Source organism: Symphalangus syndactylus, chromosome X (genome assembly GCF_028878055.3).
Source record: "Symphalangus syndactylus isolate Jambi chromosome X, NHGRI_mSymSyn1-v2.1_pri, whole genome shotgun sequence".
Taxonomy (NCBI): Eukaryota; Metazoa; Chordata; class Mammalia; order Primates; family Hylobatidae; genus Symphalangus; species Symphalangus syndactylus.
Genome location: NC_072447.2, coordinates 33039916 through 33060570, shown reverse-complemented (window position 1 = coordinate 33060570; position 20655 = coordinate 33039916). Strand labels below are relative to the sequence as shown.

At 44.0% G+C, this 20655-nt stretch overlaps 1 protein-coding gene across 9 annotated transcripts in view; it reads left to right on the top strand.

The window, feature by feature from the left end:
• Nucleotides 1-20655, top strand: part of PHKA2 (phosphorylase kinase regulatory subunit alpha 2) — a 92763-nt gene that overhangs the window by 21296 nt on the left and 50812 nt on the right. For 5 of the 9 annotated variants that reach the window (XM_063634972.1, XM_063634968.1, XM_055269322.2 and 2 more), the window contains exons 2-5: nt 11940-12098; nt 13819-13866; nt 15077-15245; nt 17510-17592. In XM_063634972.1, the coding sequence (XP_063491042.1) occupies nt 11940-12098; nt 13819-13866; nt 15077-15245; nt 17510-17592 (459 nt within the window). Of the gene's footprint in view, nt 1-11939; nt 12099-13818; nt 13867-15058; nt 15246-17509; nt 17593-20655 lie in introns of all 9 variants that reach the window. The other 4 variants (XM_063634971.1, XM_063634969.1, XM_063634967.1 and 1 more) reach the window with 1 other exon arrangement.

Below are 20655 nucleotides of genomic sequence, written 5' to 3'. Positions count from 1 at the left end.
CTTTGGGAGGCCAAGGCGGGGGGATCACTTGAGGTCAGGAGCTCAAGACCAGCCTGGCCAACATGGTGAAACCCTGTCTCTACTAAAAATACAAAAAAAAAAAATTAGCCGAGTGTGGTGGTGCACACCTGTAATCCCAGCTACTCTGGAGGCTGAGGCAGGAGAATTGCTTGAATCCGGGAGGTGGAGGTTGCAGTAAGCCGAGATCGCACCAGTGCACTTCGGCCTCGGTGACAGAGCAAGACTCCGTCTCAAAAAAAAAAAAAAAGAAAAGAGCCACCACCAAGAAAGTTGAGGGGACCTTTCTCAAGGTCAATTCTTCTCATGAGCTGACAGCCCTGTGTAAGCACTGTGTCTTGGGCCAGGCCAGATATATACCAGATTGCTGTGAATATCAAACAAAGTTGCATTCTCCTTACTTTATGTGTTAAAATAGTGAAACTTTAAAAGGCTATTTATTTATTTAAATATTCCACTAAACTTAGTTCTGCCATATTGTTCCTTGTCACTTATATTTGAATATCACTGTTAACTAGTGAAATAAATATCACACCTGTCTCACAATGGGTAGGGAGAACATAATTAATGTTCATAAAATACATCTAGAGAAGTGGTTCTTAATCAAATGGGTTACAGATCCATTTGAGAATTTGATAGAGGCTGAATATCCAATGCTCTCCTGAGAAAAAACGCTCACACAAAAATTTCAGGAGTCTCGTAGCCTTCCGTGTCCCTGTCCACAATGTGCACCCCCCGACACACACCCCAGAAAGCCGATCCATGGGTTCGTAGCAGATCCTCTGGAGGCACCAGGTTAAGAGTCCAACTGTGGAGTGACATGTGGTGTTTCATGCTCCAAACCCAAACCCCGACCTGAAACTTTTGGAATAAAAATCAGTCTTATAATTGAAAATATCAAATAGTGACATCTGCAATACCCCTGTTCAGCTGAAAGTTGACTAGCGCAGCACCCAGTAATCCACCAGTACCTAACATTTCAGGTATCGGCAAGAGGGAACTGACAGCCCCGCTGAGCTGAATGTGTTCTGTCGGTTTCCACAACACCAGGCTCAGGACTTACATCTCAGTAATCCTCCCTCCTTACTACACGAATTAGTGAGAGAGGCAAAGAATTAAAGTCTCCTAGGAGAGTGGTAAAGTCATTTACACATTTGATTGTAGCTAAAGAGCCCAGAGCGGTTTGTGTGAGTTTCGAAAGTTTTAAGATGAGCGTTGGGATCTGGAATGAAGCTGCACCAAGTGGATGCCTGCAATGCTTGGCTTCTAACCCAGTTTATTTCCCTATAGGCCATCATTCATCATATCAGATGGTGCAAATACCTCGAACCAGGACAGCTTGCAGCTTGTGCATTGTTTGTAAACCCAGAGGGGAAAATCGAATAAGCAGCAATTTAGACAAAAATACGTGATTTGAAAGTGAGAATTACACACCTGTGATCCCTTTAAGTAAAGCATGAGGCATATTAGAGCTTATGGTTTCAAGATTATTCTCCAAACCACCTGAGGTTTACCTACCAAATTGTACAGAATCTATCTTTTAAACTAACTTAAAAAGAAACTGTTACTTATACAATCAGTAGTCTCAATTGTAGATGCAATCATTTTAAAATAAATGCTATTATAATTCCTCCTTTAGAACACATCTCAAGTGTAAAGCATTGCCCTCCCCCACTCCTCTTTAATATTTCAAAAGGCAGTAGCTAGAACAGAATTCTGGTACAAGTGAATTTAACCAGTTGTTGGCGTTATTGTAACAGGATTTTTCACTTTCTATTTTTTGCTTTACCAGTGGAGAGTGGTGGTAAGAAATCATGTCTCTTCAGCATTTATCCTGGTCTCTTGTGCGTATTTTATTTGAATAATTGAACTATACTTTCCTCCCTCGAAACTGAGCAAGGTGGGGATATGCACTTAGTGATTCTTAATCCAGAGGAAAAAAGACCAAGGGTAGGGTTGGCCTGAGGCCTCTGACCTCTGTCCCATGGAGTGAAGGAAAGGGAACCAAAGGCCTGGGAGATCAGGGAAGGCTTTGCAGAGGGGGGAGCTCCCACAGGAGAACAGTTTGCCAGGAGGGCTTTACAGGCAGAGGGAGGAGCAAGCGTGTGCACAGGCCCGGAAGTGCCAGAGCAGAGTGTGTGCAGGAAACACTAATTCAGGTTTTCTTGGGGGCTAAGGAGGGAGTGTCAGGTGATCAGGTGATCAGGCTGGATGTGAGGGGAACAGCCAACACATGAGCCTTGGATGGCAATCAAAGGGATTTAGATTCTATCTTGTAGGCACTGGAGAATTCTGAGGAGGGCAGAAATCTTCGAATTCTAGGTCTGTGACCTAGAGGCACAGAAAGGGTGGTCTTTCTGTGACCACCCTTTCAGGAGGTTGGATTGGAAGGAACCAATACCAGAAGCAAGGAGATCAGTGAGGAGCTATTTCAATTTTCCTGTGGGACACGGGTAGGGGAAAAGGGGAATTGGTACTTTGTGTTATTTCTGGTGGGTAGATGACAACATTCATCTCTGTGCCGTCCAGCTAGAAATTGAATTGCAAACTGTTAGATGTAAGTAGTTTGCTGCTACCATCAGGCATATGTCTTTTGCCTGGTATTGCCTCAATCTTCCATGTCTTTAATAGCACCAAACACATGTTTTATGGTGTCTAGTTCATCATGGCCATATAAGCATTCATGGTTGTATGTCAGGATTCTTTCAGTTGTAAATGACAGAAACTCACCTCAAACAGCCTTAAGCACAAGAGAGAATTTATTGCTCAAATAACTGAAAAGTCCAGGGGATTGGTCTAGATCCAGGCATGGCTGGATCCAGGAGCTCAAGTCATCAAATACGGTATGTCTTTTTACAGTGCCCTGTTTGACTCTGAGTGGGCTTTATTCTCTGGCAGGCTCGTCCCAGGTAGTGACAGAGGTATCCCTGGGAGCTGCAGGTGATAGTCTTCTAGAGCAGCAGCCTCCACAGAAAGCAAGCTTTTCCTGTAGTGGCTCCAGCGAAAGTCCTGACTGACTTAGCGTGGCTCTCAGGTGGTCCAACTTGGGTTGTCTGCCCATCCCTCAGCCGTGCCCAGATTGGCCAGGCCTGGGCCACATATCCTTCCTGCAGCTGGGCCAGGACCAAAGTCAGCCCCACCAGAGCCACACTGGGCAGAGCAGGGGAAATTATAGGCCATTACTAGAAAGGGAGGAGACAGGGGCTGGACAGGCAGAAGCAACAGCATCTCCATCAGGACAGGGACGAAACGAGGGGCCCAAGGGGACACCCTGAGTTGAAATCGGAAGAGTTCAGTAAAGGGAAAAATTGAATCCCTCTTGGAGAGGACAACCTTTCAGCTCTTTGAAGCGTCCCCTTAACACCTGTATATGTGGCTTTTAGCTTTTTCATTGCCCTAATCACCCTCCTCTGGCTATGCTCTAGGTAGTGAATGTCTCTTTTAAAACATAGTGTTTGGTGGTAACAGAGTACACCAGATGTACTCTGCCAGGCTGGCGTTTGGTGAGGCTCTTATTTCCCTTGTTCCGAAAACAATACTTCTGTTAACACAGCATTGGCTTTCTGGTACGTGGTACTCACACATTGTTGGTAGGTTGCTGTTAAAATTTGCAGTCAGTATCATCCAGTTGAATTTTCTTTGTTTGTTTGTTTGACTGTGGTATAAGATGGGTTTAGCAGACTGGCTTCATGAATTTTCTTGTACCTAAGTGTTGGGCAAGCTGTGGCTGGGTCACAGAGTGGCTGCTGGTGTGGAGGGTGATTTGGCAAAGAGAGAAGAAGCTCTGTTTAAAGATTTATTGGGATCCCAGGGTTGGGGGTGTATGTGTAAAGGGAGCTGAGTCAATTCAAATGTGGGAGTGATGGCTAATAAAATTAGTTCAGCAAAAATTTATGAAACATGTGAGCCCAATGAACAAATCCTTGTTGAATGCCGTTTAGTTTGTTTCAATCTATTGTCCAAGTCCTTGGCATTCTGCTGTTCCAGTATTGGCTCAGCATCCATTTTGCAGTCCTTACCTGCCCCTCCGTGCCCACGCACGCACCCACAAAGGAGCAGTGTATGTTACTATTTCAACATCTCTCTGCCTTCTTCTGTTGTTAAAATCTAACCCATCCGCTGCTTGCTTGGAGAATCATCATCTTTGTATTGCCACCAATCAAGAAGATTGTTTAAGTGTTGTTTCTCAAGCTTGTGTGATGAAGACTTTAGTTTTTTGCTTTTCATTTTACAATACAAAATTATAATGTTGAATCTGTGTTTTTAAATTACACACACACCACCCCAGGGAGTCATGTATCCTGTATTCTCTGGTCACCTTCCACCACTGCACCCTGACTCCCACTGAAATTCACTACCCTAACTTCTGCCTCCTTAAACTTCACCTCCGTCCTGTGACATTACTGTTCTCTATTTCACCCATCTCAGCTCTGAGTTGAGCAAGGAGCCATTTCCTGTACTTGAAGCAGCTCCCCTGTTTTGTCCACTTTTCTACTTTTAAAGCGAAAATGAGGCTTTAGCTTCTGCTTGAGTCATTCTCAAGGTTCATGTTGTGCATGTCTGATTTATTTCTTTTGAGTTTCCTAAAGAAAGGCTGAACAGAAGGACATGCATAATAATAAAATGAGCTTTTTTTTTTTGAGATGGAGTCTTGTGCTGTTGTCTGGGCTGGAGTGCAGTGTGGCGCCATCTCAGCTCACTGCAACCTCCGCCTCCCGAGTTCAAGCGATTCTCCTGCCTCAGCCTCCTGAGTAGCTGGGATTATAGGCGTGCACCACCATGCCCAGCTAATTTTTGCATTTTTAGTAGAGACAGGGTTTCACCATGTTGGTCAGGCTGGTCGCAAACTCCTGACCTCGTGATCCACCCGCCTCGGCCTCCCAAAGTGCTGGGATTACAGGCGTGAGCCCCTGCACCCAGCCAAAATGAGCATTCTTAAGTGGTAAATTTACTTGTGTTAGCTGTGTATAATACAAATATATATAGACAGAAAATGTCTATACTTTTAAGTACCGTTCAAAAGATACTTCAGACTATAAATCAGTAAAAATATAGTGATTTATTATATATTCATTTATTTATTAGGTACCTAACTAGGCCAGGACCTTGGGCTAGAGTGGTAAACAAAAAAGATAGGCTTTGCCTTTAGGAATCTTGTAGTATGAAAGCCATGTTTCAGATTGTGCCAGAAAGACATCCCATGTCCATGGATCAGAAGACTCAATATGGTTGAGGTGGTAGTATTCTTCAAACTGGTCTACAGCTGTGGAATTGAGATTGAGGTTCTTTTTCTTGCATATGTATGTCCACTTGTCCCAACACTGTTAAAAAGACTGTTCTTTCTTGGATTGTCTTTAGATCTTTGTCAAAAATCAGTTTGCCCTATTCATGTGGATCTATTTCTAGACTCTGTTCTGTTCTGTCCATCTATGTGTTTATTCCTTTACCTCTTGTTAGGTTCATACACATCTAAGATTGTTTTATCTTCATGATGAACTGACCCTCATGGTTCGCTGTGTCTTTCTTCTCCTGTGCACAGGATGGGCAGTGATATAGTTTGGATGTTTGTCCCTGACCAAATCTCATGTTGAAATGTAATCCCCAGTTTTGGAGGTGGAGCCTGGTGGGAGGTGATTGGATTATGCAGATGGATTTCTTATTAATGGTTTAGTATTTGTGAGAAATGGTTTAGCACCCGTTGGTGCCATCCTTGCAATGGTGAGTTCTCCCGAGATCTGGTAGTTTAAAAGTATGTGGCGCCTCCCCCATCTCCCTCTTGCTTCTGCTCTCACCATGTGAAGTGCCTGCTTCCGTTTTGCCTCCCACCATAAATAAAAGCTCCCTGAGACCTCCCCAGAAGCAGATGCCCCACGCTTCCCGTACAGCCCGCAGAACCATGAGCCAGTTAAACCTCTTTTCTTATAAATTACCCAGTCTCAGATATTTCCTTATAGCAAATATGAGAATGGCATCATAACAGGCAGTGTTTTAGATACAAGTTGCTCGAGTAGCCTGGTTCCTAGAGGGAAGATAACACAGAGCAGAACCACAGCCGGCCGGGGGTGGACACAAGGCATGGACAAGAAGTAAACATTTGTTGTAATAAGCCACTGAGATGTTAATGTTGTTTGTTACCAGACCATAGGGGCCAAGCTCTGGGCCCAATCCATTCTAGGTTGTAGGGGCCTGCCCTTTATTTTTCATCAACAGGAGCCAACAAGGGCACTTTTGCTAGATTAGAAACCCAGAAGAGGTGGAGAAGGTAAGAGAGGTGAACAAGTGGCTGGAGATAAAGGACAAGCTGTTCAGCTCTTGGCTCCTTGCTTTTGATGAAACTCAGTTTATATTAGGCTCCTCTGTCTCTATGGCCCCTTCTCATAGAGTTTAAGGATATCATTGGCAAGTTCTCCTGAGGCAGGGATGCTAACTGTCAGTGCAGGTTCGGGCTATCTCCACTAAGACCGGCTTGTGATACCTACTGCTTACGATTCTTAGCTATCCTCTGAGTTGCCATTTCTAGAGATCTGCCCCATTTCCTGTCCTTCATGACTCTACATCAGGTCACCTGATATAGGTGGGAGAGTGGGAGAGTGGATATTATTACAGAATTTGCCCCGATAGTAATTTAGTCATGATTTTTTTCAGGCAAAGTATACAGAGAGTTTAGCAAAGTAAACAGAGAAAATGTATATGAATGAGCAAAATTCAGGGCTAAACTTGAAGGGGAAAGGCAAGACCTGGGTGTGGAGAGGACAGAGTGGCCAGGTTTTTTGTTTCAAAAATGTCAGTGTGATAAAATATCTTCACCAGTAATGTTTATAGTAATGATAAAAGAGGGCACCCCAAACTTTGGTATTTTTTTCTAACAAAAATGATGGTTACATCGAACTCACTTGCAGATTCCTCCCCTAGCTACATCATCTGACTTCCTGAAATTATTGTAATTAAATGAAGAAGAAATAATGCTAATGAAAGCCGTTCAAACAGGTCAATAATATTAAACATCGCAATTATTGAGCAGTTATGTGTGCCAGAGTCCAAAAAGCTTGATATGAATTAATTCATTTAATCTTCACAAATAACCTTATGAGGTGTACACATTGTTATAATCCCCATTTGACAAGTGGACACCGAAGTCGTTTGCTCAAGGTCACAGCTGGGTGGTAGGAGAACTTTGAACACGGCAGTTTGATTCTAGCCTGCTCTTAAACACAATACATGGAAGGTTGTCTTTCTTTGTAGGTAGAAATGGTGAAATAGTACCTAGTTAAAAAGAAACTAGGCCAGGTGTGGTGGCTCACACCTGTAATCCCAGCACTTTGGGAGGCCAAGACGGGTGGATCACTTGAGGTCAGGAGTTCAAGGCCAGCCTGACCAACATGGGAAAACTCTGTCTCTACTAAAAGTACAAAAATTAGCTGGGTGTGGTGGCATGTGCCTGTAATCCCAGCTACTGGAGTGACTGAGGCAAGAGAATGGCTTGAATCCCCGAGACAGAGGTTTCAGTGAGCCGAGATCGCATCACTGCACTCCAGCCTGGGTGACAGAGTGAGACTCCATCACACACACACACACACACACACACGAAACTAAAACTTAATCAGCTCACAGAAGAGCGAATCCAGTGGCCCTCCCTCCCAGACAAGAATGACTGGATGGTTAAATTCACTGGTAGTCAGGGAAATAAAAATTTTAAAAATAAAAATGGTGATGAGATATCACTTTACATCCATCAGACTGACAAAAAATTAAAACTATTGATAACTTATGGCAGAGATAGGGAATAGTTATGAAAATTTAAAGTGTATACACATATAATATGCCAACCCAGCAGTCCCATTTTTGGGATTCTATTCCATGGAAATAAAAGCACTGTTGAATGTATAAGGATATTTATTACAGTCCTTGTATTGCCAAATTTAAAAAAAAATCCCAGAAAACAAATGAATACCCATTATTACAGGTATCTTCTATGGACTATGATGCAGCCTCTAAAACTCATGAGTCTGAATTATGCCAGATGACATGGAGGGACCTCATAGGTACTGTTGAAAGAGAAATGCAGGGTGCAGCAGTGTGTATCATATGATCCCACCATCCCGCTTGTTAAAAACAGTGACCCTGGCCGGGCACGGTGGCTCATGCCTGTAATCCCAGCATTTTGGGAGGCCGAGGTGGGCAGATCACCTGAGGTCAGGAGTTCGAGACCAGCCTGACCAACATGATGAAACGCTGTCTCTACTAAAAATACAAAAATTAGCCAGGCATGGTGTCATGCACCTGTAATCCAAGCTACTCGGGAGGCTGAGGCAGGAGAATTGCTTGAACCAGGGAGGCAGAGGTTGCAGTGAGTCGAGATCACGCCATTGCACTCCAACCTGGGTGACAAGAGCGAAACTCCATCTCAAAAGAAAACAAAACAACAGTGACCCCCACCTCCAAAAAGAAAACCTGTGCATGAACAGGAATTTATACATAATCATATATATATATATATATGATTATGAATATATATATTCATATGAAGTATATATATATATATATATATATACTTCACCTATTTAAGGGGTACAATTATATATATATAAAATCTGGTTTTAGTAACACATAGGAAAAAATGTGGAAAACACGTATATATGAGGTTGTTATATGGAGTGTGTGGAATTGCTGACATGAGGGGAGGAGGGAACCAAGCAAAAAAGAAAAGGAAGAAAGACAACCGAAAAAGATACATCTATCTGCTTATGGTTACATATTTCTACAATGCTCTGTGTGGGTGCAGATATAGCTAAATAGTGTTTTTCAAAGATTGGAGAGCAACATATGGTTAAAATGATCACATCTGAAACCATAGGCTTGGCTTGAACCAGTCTCCCCACCATCCTCCTGTGGCCTGCATTTGCCTGTGTTTATGTTTAGCTTGCAGAATGGCATCAGACAGGGCAGCCTTTTTTTCCCTCCTCCATTGCCATACTTAAAGTAAAGACTCCAGAGCTCCAAAGAGATGGACCTGTTCAGGTGGTTCATAAGCATCAGTAAGTGAGAGTACAGATATGGCAGCATAGTCCATCTCCAGGCAAGGGAATGACTCAAAGACAAAACCACTGGGTCATCCCTATTAGAAGGGAAAGCAGTGGCTGGGTGCGGTGGCTCTTGCCTGTAATCCCAGCACTTTGGGAGGCCGAGGCCGGAAAATCACCTGAGGTCAGGAGCTCGAGACCAGCCTGACTAACATGGTGAAACTCCGTCTCCACCAAAAATACAAAAAATTAGCTGGATGTGGTGGCAGGCACCTGTAATCCCAGCTACTTGGGAGGCTGTGGCAGGAGAATTGCTTGAACCCAGGAGGCAGAGGTTGCAGTGAGCTGAGATCGCACCATTGCACTCCAGCCTGGGTGAGAAGAGTGAGACTCCGTCTCAAAAAAAGAAAGAAAAAAAGGACAGCAGAGCAGAAGTGGCAGATTATCTGCCAATCTGTGGTCATTTCAGTTTTTATGAATCACATCAAAATGGAACCACCCCCATCTTCTTCCAACACAATGCATTGGTTTTTATAGACTTAACAAGAGAAGCAAGTCAAAAAGTAAATATTCCTATTGCTGAGTGCAGTAACACCCTAATTTTACATGGCATGTATGTGTATGGTTCTGAATATGGGAATCCCCTGAAACATTCAGACTGCTTCTCTGTAGTTGAATGAGGGGGATAGACAGTATAGCTGTGGGTGAAGATGAACTAATCTACTCCAACAGTTAAGCAGTGTCTAAAGAGTAAGATAGATGACTTTCAGTTAACAGGACAGGGATATTTCATAATCCAAACCACACTTGGCACTATGTGTAAGCGATCACTGCTGTGTCACCAGAAGGTTGTTTGTTTTAGTAGACTCATGGTGGGCACACAAGGAATGGGTTGAGTTCTTACTCTGGGTCTCCTGATGTTTCCCTGTCCCCGGCTTACCCAACAGGCCTCAGAACAGATAAAGATGTTTATGTTGTTGTTTTTGAGACAGACTCTCACTTTGTCACCCAGGCTGGAGTGCAGTGGCACAATCTCGGCTCACTGCAACCTCTGCCTCCTGGGTTCAAGTGATTCTCCTGTCTCAGCCTCCTGAGTAGCTGGGACTATAGGCGTGCACCACCACACCCAGCTAATTTTTGTATTTTTAGTAGAGATGGGGTTTCACCATGTTGGCCAAGCTAGTCTCGAACTCCTGTCCTCAAGTGATCCACACACCTCAGCCTCCCAAAGTGCTGAGACTACAGGTGTGAGCCACCGCACCCAGCCAAAATGCTTATGTTATACGTTATTTAAAAAGAATACCAGTAGTCCACTATTCGAATAAGATTTGTACTTTCAGTCATTCCTAGGCTTCAATTCTGGTTGACTTTAACATCAGTGATTCATAGTTGTTGGCCGTAGAACCATGTCAATATATTGAATGCCATTGCCCCTGTGGGTAATATCAGTTGAGTTTTAGATATTTTGATAGAGGGCCTAGATTTGTTAGAGGAGAAAGTCAAATATTTAATTCCTTAGGTGGGAACATGTGAAACCATGCCAGTATTTTTTACTTAATATTGGCAGTATCACTATGAAAGTACCCAATACAGTTTTTTCATGAGCTCTCTTGTAAATAATATGGTGCCCTTTAGAGTAATGTAATTTTTTTAAGCTTACAAGGTTCTGATTGTTATGATACGTTTTATTAGATATGGACAAATTTTCAGGAAATGTCAACAGAGGCTTTATCATTATGTGACTCTTTAATCTGATTTCTAGGCAGAGTTTATTAGGACTGGCTTTTAAAAAATAGCTTTATTTAATTACCATACAATTTACCTATTTAAGCTGTACAACTGGATGGTTTTTAGTATATTCACAGGTTTGTGCATTCATCACCACAATCAATTTTCGAGCATTTTCATCACCAAAAAAAAAAAAAAAAAAAAAAAAAAACTACTAGCAGCCACTGACTTCCAGATTCTACCTCTACTCCCAGCCCAGTCAACCACTAATCTACTTTATGTCTCTATAGCTTTGCCTTTTCTAGACTTTTCATACAAATGGAATCACACACTATGTAGCCTTTGGCATCTGGCTTCTTTCACTTAGGGTGATGTCTTCAAGGTCCATCCCTGTTGTAGCATGCATCCATACTTCCTTTTTCTGCCAAATAATGTTTCATTGTTTGTATAGACCACATTTTGTTTATCCATTTATCAGTTGATGAGTATTTGGCTTATTTCCACTTTTTGGCTTTTGTGAATAATGCTGCTATGAACATTTGTGTATAATTTTTTGTGGCAAGGTCTGGCTTTTTAGTGACTCAGTTGCCCTTTTAAATACCCATGATATCATAGCTAAATAGGACTCCCAAATGTCCCCTTGCTTGGCACCTTCTGTTTAGGCACATGAAGTATCTGGATTGCCCAGAGAGGGAAAGTGGCTTCCCTGGGCACACAGAGCTAGAGAGTGCAGTGGGGCCCTGCCTCCAGGTTTCTTGCTCACAGGTTCAATGCTTTACCTATTGGTGTGGACACACGAAGACTGAAGAAGACCTAAGGTCTGCAATATGCAGCTTTGTGAAAGCCTTGCAGTCTTTTCCTGTTTGCTGTTTCTTCTGTTTTACCACTTACAACAGTGTAGTCTCGTCTGAAAGCAAAAGAACATAAGAGCTGGAATGTTCCTGAGAGATTTTCTAGTCACATATCCTCATTATACAAGTGAGGAAACTAAGGTGCTGAGAAGGCATGTGATGTCTCACCCAAGATCACACTGTTAGTGGCAGAGCAAGGACTGGAACTTTGGTCTCCCTGCTCCAGGTCCTGGTCCTCGTCTACCCTGTTAGGACAAGCATCTGTTACCCAGGGACTGCATGAAGGGTGGCACTGAGCCATTTTGTGTCTCTTCTCTAATAGAATCCTGTCACGGGGCTGCTGTCAGCCAGCCATGAGCAGAAGGATGCCTGGGTGCGGGATAACATCTACAGTATCCTGGCCGTGTGGGGCCTGGGCATGGCCTACCGTAAGAATGCAGACCGCGATGAGGACAAGGCCAAGGCCTACGAGCTGGAGCAGGTAATAGTGACTGACGGCTGTATTTCGGCTGCTCAGCCGCCTTCTCCTTGAACTGAAAAACCCACAGAGAAGTAGCTGTGTGTGCAGAACTGTTTGGGTGCAGGCCTCTCCTCTATTTCTGCTATAGAATATTTTGGGGAGGCACTTAGATGGTCTCAGCCTCACGTTGGTCTTTCTGTTTGAGATTGGAGATTCCCCCGTAAAACAATGACAACATCCAAAATCACACCAAATAGAAAATGAATGCAACCACATTTCTTTTTTTTTTTTTTTTTTTTTTGAGATGGATTCTCACTCTGTCACCCAGGCTGCAGTGCAGTGGCGCGACCTCAGCTCACTGCAACCTCCACCTCCCGGTTTCAAGTGATTCTCCTGCCTCAGCCTCCCGAGTAGCTGGGATTACAGGCGACTGCCACCACGCCCAGCTAATTTTGTATTTTTAGTAGAGACAGGGTTTTACCATGTTGGCCAGGCTGGTTTCGAACTCCTGGCCTCAAGTGATCCGACCGCCTCAGCCTCCCAAAGTGCTCTAATTGCAGGTGTGAGCCACCACACCTGGCTGCATCCACATTTCTAACCCCAAAGTGTCAATTTGTATAATTAGTTACATTTCTTTCACACGTGCTTTATCCATTTTGTACATATACACAAGACATCATCATAAACTGATATGTTTTTTAAAAGTCACCTCACCACAGCTTCACATTCCAAAGCATGTACTCTTCAGAGTAGTCACACTGGAAGGATATTTATCCAGACATTATTGCCGCTGCTTAAAATATTTTTGAAACTTCCCTTAAAAATACCTTTCTAATTTGAGCCATTCCAGGAAAGCAATCTTATTAATTTATGGTCACCCTTTAATTTTGAACCAAATTGGTGTTATCCAATTTGGGGGCCTATATTATTCACCATACAGGATAATGAAGTCCTTTTATTGTTTTCCAAAATCCAGAACCAAGATACCTACCAAAGATTTGCCATCACTGAGTTTGCAACAAAATAATCTGTCCCTGAACACAGGAGATATTTTCCAAGTGTTTTGAGTGGTAGCATTGAAGTAGAGAGCACTGAAATATAAAAATCATTCTCTTGGCATGAGAGCCCTTGGGATTTACCTTTGATTCAGACATTCTTCGATGGCCTCACGGTCAGTGGATCATCTGTGACATGGTGTCTCATGTATTAACGTAGGATTATTGTTGTTATTTATAATGAGGATACCAAGAATAGTAATTGGTTACAATAAATCATATTATTCAGAAACCTTGGCTGTCACTTGCATTTTGTTAGAGCTTTACTCAGTAATTCAGTGATGGTTTCACAAATGGCCATGTTGGCAAACATTACTTTTGGGCAGGCATGGTGGACTTAGTGTAACAAAAATAAATTACCAAGAAATGTGACATAAAGCTCCAGAGTACTACACTTACAGAAATTGTGTTGCTAAGATGTCAGCGAGGAGTCACTGAATTTCAGAGGTGGCAGACATCATCTGATCCAACCCCTTTATTTGAGATAAGTCACTTTGTTGAGATTTTTCTTTCTTTATGATGGAGTGGAGAGGACGTGAACCATCAGAACACTCACGTAGGCTCGGGACTGGCCTTTCCAGGGCAGTTGCTGGGCAGCACTGGCTTGCCAGCCACAGTGATCAGGAGGTGATTTTCCTGCAGCAAGGACCCTGGGCCGTGTTGCTGATTCTGCTTTATCTCCACAGAACGTGGTGAAGCTGATGCGAGGTCTTCTCCAGTGCATGATGAGACAGGTAGGCAGAACCCACACACGTGTTTGCCAAGTGGGCATTCCATGTCATTGTAATTGTGACAGTTAACATGCTTAAGACGTTTTGTACTTTTCTTCTCAAGAGGAAGAGAAATTGAAAATATTTTGCTTACTTTCTCTCTCTCTTTTTTTTTTTTTTTTTGAGACAGGGTCTCACTGTCACTCAGGCTGAGTGCAGTGGTGCGATCATGGCTCACTGCAACCTCAAACTCCTGGGGTCAAGTGGTTCTCCTACCTGAGGTGTGTACCACCACACCTGGCTTTTTTTTTTTTTTTTTTTTTGTAGGTACAGTATCTCACTATGTTGCCCAGGCTGGTCTTGAACACTTGGACGCAAGTGATCCTCCCGCCTTGGCCTCCCAATGTGCTCGGATTACAGGCATGAGGAGCTACGATGCCCAGCTACCTTCTCTTTTTAAAATTATTTTCAGTAACTTACTATTGAACCACAGTCTCAAAGGACAGTTTCTGAGAATCTCTTTTGAAGAGTTACGTGGATAAAAGGAGAAACATGCTTTTTTTTTGATGGAGAAGAAAACATTTTTTTTAAAAGCCACTTCTAGAAAGCCATATATTATTGTTTATTCCATCATGTTTGTAAAAGGGTATATTTTCATTGAGATGAAATGCTTGAGTTTTAAAAACTTGATATTATTGTTTAGTGGTATTTTCAGTGAGGGGTAAATAAACCAATTCATTGAGCATGTACTGCACACAGAACATTATACTAGGATCTGCACAAATTCAAAGACGAAGACGAAACAGTCCCCACCCTCAGTCAGTGCAAGAAAAGACATAGTTGCTCTTTTCCTTTCAACATTAAGAAACAAGAAATTGAAATTTAAACAGGTTCCTTTCCTCCCCTCCTTTTCTCCCTTCTTCCCTCACTCCATCTCTCCTTGAGTATCTACCATGTGTCACAGCTGGGGATATGTAGACAAGGGCACCCTTTGGCATGACCCGTCACTCCTGCGGATGAGACTCCCCCTAGGCTGGGACATTTCAGGCAAGTAGGCGAGAAGAATCCCCAGCACAGTCCCTCTGTGCAGTGCCGCCTAGCAGCTGCCTTCCATCCCTCTGGCTCCCAGAAGTAGCAGATAAGAGCTCTAGATCCAGGTGGCTGGCCATGGCCGTGATCTCTGCCAGCCATGAACCCCCATAACTATGCAGAGCAGGCTTGCCTTCTCCCTCAGGTGGCCAAAGTGGAGAAGTTCAAACACACTCAGAGCACCAAGGACAGCCTGCACGCCAAGTACAACACCGCCACCTGTGGCACAGTGGTGGGCGACGACCAGTGGGGCCACCTCCAGGTGGATGCCACCTCTCTCTTCCTCCTGTTCTTGGCCCAGATGACCGCCTCAGGTGAGCCGGGGTTGCTGGAGCCCATTGTATAAGAAGTGACAATCCGGAAAAGGGGTGGGAGGAGGACAGGTAGCGGCCAGTGTGTCAGGCCACGTGCTGCTTCACTGCTTTAATAAAATACCTCAGACAACACCATTTATACAGAACCGAAATGCGTTTTCTCACAGTTCTGGAGGCTGGGAAGTCCATGACCAAGGCACTACCAGGCTCAGTTGTCCGGTAAGGGCTCCATCCTCCAAAGAGGAGGACCACTGTGCCCTCCCATGGGGGAGACCAGAAGGGCAAGAGAGCCAGAGGCTCCACGAAGCGTGTTTTTTAAGAGCCTTCATCCGACGTAGGATATGTAGGATGGGAGGAGTCCTCAGGGCCTAATCGCCTCTTACGGCCCCACCTCTTAATACCATCACATTGGCCACACCTCAATTTTGGAGGGGACACATTCAAACCATAGCAATCAGTATTATAAATTAGCAGTTTACACAAAAGAAAAGCATGCTTCTCCATATTCTGTGCATTTGTTTCTCCAATAGGGCAGGGAGTGCAGGGACCCTGCCTGTAACCTGCAGAGGACAGTCACCCTCCACCTGGGCACCTGCAGGGTAAAGGCCGTTGAGCTGGCTGTCTTAGCTTCCCTCTGTTGAGCACACAGCCCCCTTACTGTCACTCTCTCCTAGTTCCTGGAGCCACCTAGGTCTGGTCTAACTTTGGCACTTAGCTGTCTGCAGACCATCTCACCCCTCCTCTTAGACTTTTCTCCTCCAGGATCAGCAGCCCTGTCCTTTCAGCTCTCCCACTCACTACCCTGGTCACCCTCTTCTAGACACACCCTCACTTTTCCAAATTATGTTTGAACACCACCATTTCCGCCGCTCAGCAGCGTGCCCAGAGCGGGCTGAGCAGCCCGCTACTCAGCAGGCTGAGTAGGCTCACAGTTTGCCAGCGGTGTGCCTTGTTCCCATTGAAGCCGGAGCCGCTGGCCTCTGTGGCAGCCTGGACGCCAGGCCTCTCTCTCTCCCACTAGGGTCTTACACCAGGTGGTCTCTCTCCCACAATGGCACGTGCCACAGATGCTCCCCCAGGTTAGGGCACTTAGCGGCTGTGTCTGGGAGTTCTTATCACCTACCAGTCCAGTCAACTGATGTGTCTGAGGCCTCCCATTCATTGCAGACTGCAAGTGTGAAACTCCCAAATTCCCAGAAATCAGTAAGCAGTATTGTTATGGCTGTGTGAATAAATCACACATTTATAAAGTTACGTTTTGGCTATGAAAGTTAATATGAGCTCACTGTAGATATTTTGGAAAATATAACAGAATACAAAGAAAAAAATTCCACTGCCAACTTTCATTTGGCTGCATCTCCTCCAAGTCTTTTTTCCTGTGCATTTTTTTACATGTTTAAGGTCACATTGTACACATAAACATAGTCTTTTTATTACATAGCATTATAACAAGCACTTCTCCCATGATATAACAAGCTCTTCATAAACATTATTTTAGTGAGTTTATCAATGGATATACCATAATTAATTTAACTATTCCTTCCTTCTTTTATTTTGCTACTATAACTAATGTTGCAATACCAACTTTGACCCCATCTTCATTTACTTCCTTCTGAGAGTTAGATATCACTCAAAGGCAACTCATATATATTGCCAAATTGTTTTCAGTTTCTAGTTAAACTTAGTTCTGATTGAACTTCTAATCTGGCTTACTAGTTAAGCTTCCCTCATTGATATGAGTCCATTTCCTATCATATCCATAGCAGCTTCCAGAATTCATACTTTAAAAATACCCGTATTTGTTATAACTGACTATATTTTTCTGCAGGGTGGAAGGCCAGCTCCTGGAGCTGGCGACTCCCTGTCTCCCACTGGGAAAAGTATTCACCCTTCTCTTTGGCTCTCTCAAAGATAGAGACAGTGTCTCTGGTTCTTCTGGACTAAAATCCTTGCTTTGTTGGAACCTTCTCCGCATCAATCCAACCTGTACCAGAGGTCCCAAATCTCTCTCATCCCTTTCTACTCATAGGCACACACAGGAAAGTGGAGCCCTTCCTTCCTTTCCTTCTCCTTATTTTCCTTCCTTCTCTCCTTCCTTCCCCCTTTTCTGAGATTAGACATTCACTGTTATGCCTTACTTCAGACTTCATTTTTGATGCCTTTGGAAGAAAAATGAAAACGAGGGTAAAAGTGTGATATTTGTAATTTGTGACTGGCAGCTCTCTGCAACATGGCTTCATAACCTCATCGTTTTTCTTTGCTAGGCTTACGTATCATTTTCACTCTCGATGAGGTGGCCTTCATACAGAATCTTGTCTTTTACATAGAAGCTGCATATAAAGTCGCTGTAAGTATCAACGCTGGTAGTCTTTTCCGATGTGCCAGTCAACAAAAAGAATAAAAATCATACAGTGTTTTGAGGGCCAGGCTGTTTGGGGCTCACCAAAAGGTTAGCGAGACTAGTGCTATGAGATTGTGTCACCTCCACACACAAAGTGCATATTTTTGTCCTGGGATAGAGTTGGGGGTTTCGTGTTTTTGGAATGTACTCTGTGCTCTGTCTGAATCCATTATGCTTGTTATTTTTTTTTTATTTATTTTGTTTTATTTATTTATTTATTTTTAGACAGAGTCTCGCTCTGTCACCCTGGCTGGTGTGCAGTGGCGTGATCTCAGCTCACTGCAGCCTCCACCTCCCAGGTTCAAGTGATTCTCCTGTCTCAGCCTCCTGATTAGCTGGGATTACAGGTGCCTGCCACCATGCCCCGCTAATGTTTGTATTTTTAATAGAAATGGGGTTTCACCATGTTGGCCCGGCTGGTCTCGAACTCCTGACCTCAGGTGATCCTCCTGCCTCAGCCTCCCAAAGTGCTGGGTTTATAGGCGTGAGCCACCGCTCCCAGTCCATTATGCTTGTTTTATTTTATTTTATTTTTTATTTTTTTATTTCCATAGGTTATTGGGGAACAGGTGGTGTTTGGTTACATTAAAGTCCTTTAGTGGTGATTTGTGAGATTTTGGTGCACCCATCACCCAGGCAGTATACACTGCACCCTATTTGTAGTCTTTTATTCCTCTCCCACTTCCCACACTTTCCCCCTGAGTCCCCACAGTCCACTGTGTCATTCTTATGCCTTTGCATCCTCATAGCTTAGTGCCCACTTAGGAATGAGAACATACGATATTTGGTTTTCCATTCCTGAGTTACTTCACTTAGAATAATAGTCTCCAGTCTCATCCAGGTCACTGCGAATGCCATTAATTCATTCCTTTTTATGGCTGAGTAGTATTCCATCATATATATATATACCACAGTTTCTTTATCTACTCGTTGACTGACGGGCCTTTGGTTGGTCCCATGTTTTTGCAGTTGTGAATTGTGCTGCTATAAACATGCATGTGCAAGTGTCTTTTTCGTCGAATGACTTCTTTTCCTCTGGGGGGTTACCCAGGAGTGGGATTGCTGGATTAAATGGTAGTTCCCATTATGCTTGTTTGAAATAAGATCCTAACATGTCCTGCGGGATGCATATGTGCTGGCTTGAGTTGGGGCTAAAGAGGTAGCAGCATTAGCACCTTGGTGGGAGCTGGGGTGCCATGAGCATTGCCCCAACTGGGCCACAGGTAGAGGGGCTCGAGCCAGGCAGAGCCCCAACCTGGGCCAGATTTGCTGAGTATGAATGTGTATAAACTCCCTTTCCTCCGAGCTTCTGTCTGGTTTGGAAGGCAAAGCCTGAGGCACCTTTACACAACAACCCCAGTGTGTAAAGCTCTCAGGGAAGGAGGGAAAAGGTAAAGGCTGGTTTAAAAAAAGCCACTATGGTCTAAAGGAAGGTCAGCAAAGGTTTTCTGTAAAGGGCCAGAGAGTAAATATGTTCGGCTCCACAGGCCCTAGGGTCTCTGTCGCAGCTACTTGGCTCTGCCTTTGTAGCATGAAAGCAGCCATAGACAACACGTAAATAAATGAGCATGGCTCTGTCCCAGATAGACTTCGCAAAAATAGGTGGGAAACTAGATTTGTTCCAAAGACTGGATGGAGTTCACTGACCCCAGGTCTAAAGCAGTGATTCCCAAAGAAAGGCAATCTTGCCCTCCCAGGAGACATTTGGCGACTTCTGGAGACATTTTTGGTTGTTGCACCTGGTCAGTAGGTGTTCCTGGCATCTAGTGACCCAAGACTAGGACTGCTTCTAGACATCCTACAATGCACAGGCCCCCTCCCCCCCACCTAATGACTCAGATTACCTGGCTCGAAATGGAATAGTGCTGAAGTTGACAAACCCTGGTCTGAAGAAACTTGAGAAGTCTTTGTGGAAAGGGTGGGCATTGAGTTGGACCTTGGAAGCTGAGCAGAGTCTAGATCAGCAGAAGGGAGGAGATAGGGAGTTTGGGTGCAGGAATAGCTTGTGCAGTCCCAGAGGAAGGAACAGGCTCTGAGTGTGGCTGGGTGGGCTACGGGGTGCTTGAGGAAAAGGGTACAGAGGAAAGGAGTAGATTTAGGGGGAAAGCTGACATTGGAAAAGAGTAGAACATAAGTAGATCTTATGTTCCACTCTCAGCTTGTGGGTGTGTCTAAGGAGGCCAGATCATGGGGCATACGGCCATCCAGAGAGAGAGATGTGAATGTGTTCCACTAGGAAATACACCATTTGTCATTTTAGACCCTGAAACAAGGGGAAGCAGCAATCAAAGCAGTTTTTGAGGATGAATCACCCAGTGCCGGGGTTGGAGGAAAGGTAGGTTGGGCTGCAGGAAGGCGCAGATGAGAAGAGTGCTCAAGGAAAGAAGCCCAGGCTCAGTCACCAGGCACGCTCGGCGGGGAAGTTGCTCTAGGATGCCCAAGTCTCAATCTCTACATTTTGAAAATGTTCTGGCCGGGCGCGGTGGCTCATGCCTGTAATCCCAGCACTTTGGGAGGCTGGGACAGGTGGATCACCTGAGGTCAGGAGTTTGAGACCAGTCTGACCAATATGGTGAAACTCCCTCTTTACTAAAAATACAAAAATTACCTGGGTGTAGTGGTGTGCGCCTGTAATCCCAGCTACTCGGGAGGCTGAGGCAGGAGAATTGCTTGAACCTGGGAGGTGGAGGTTGTAGTGAGCTGAGATTGCACCACTGCACTCCAGCCTGAGCAACTGAGCCAGACTGCATCTCAAAAAATAAAAATAAAAAAAAGAAAATATTCTTTTTTGGAGATAAAAAAATAAAGATTGAAATGTTGGCATCAGTCCTGTGTATGTTGGGTGGTCAGCTTTCAGTAGTACACATAGAATTGTTTAAAACAGCATCCCATATGTGGATTTTTTAATGAAAATATGAATTATACGTTAGGTACACATGTATCAAGTCCTCTGGGTGCCAGCATTCTGAGTCAATCCCTAGTAATCGGTTTGTAAATACCACGTAGGTT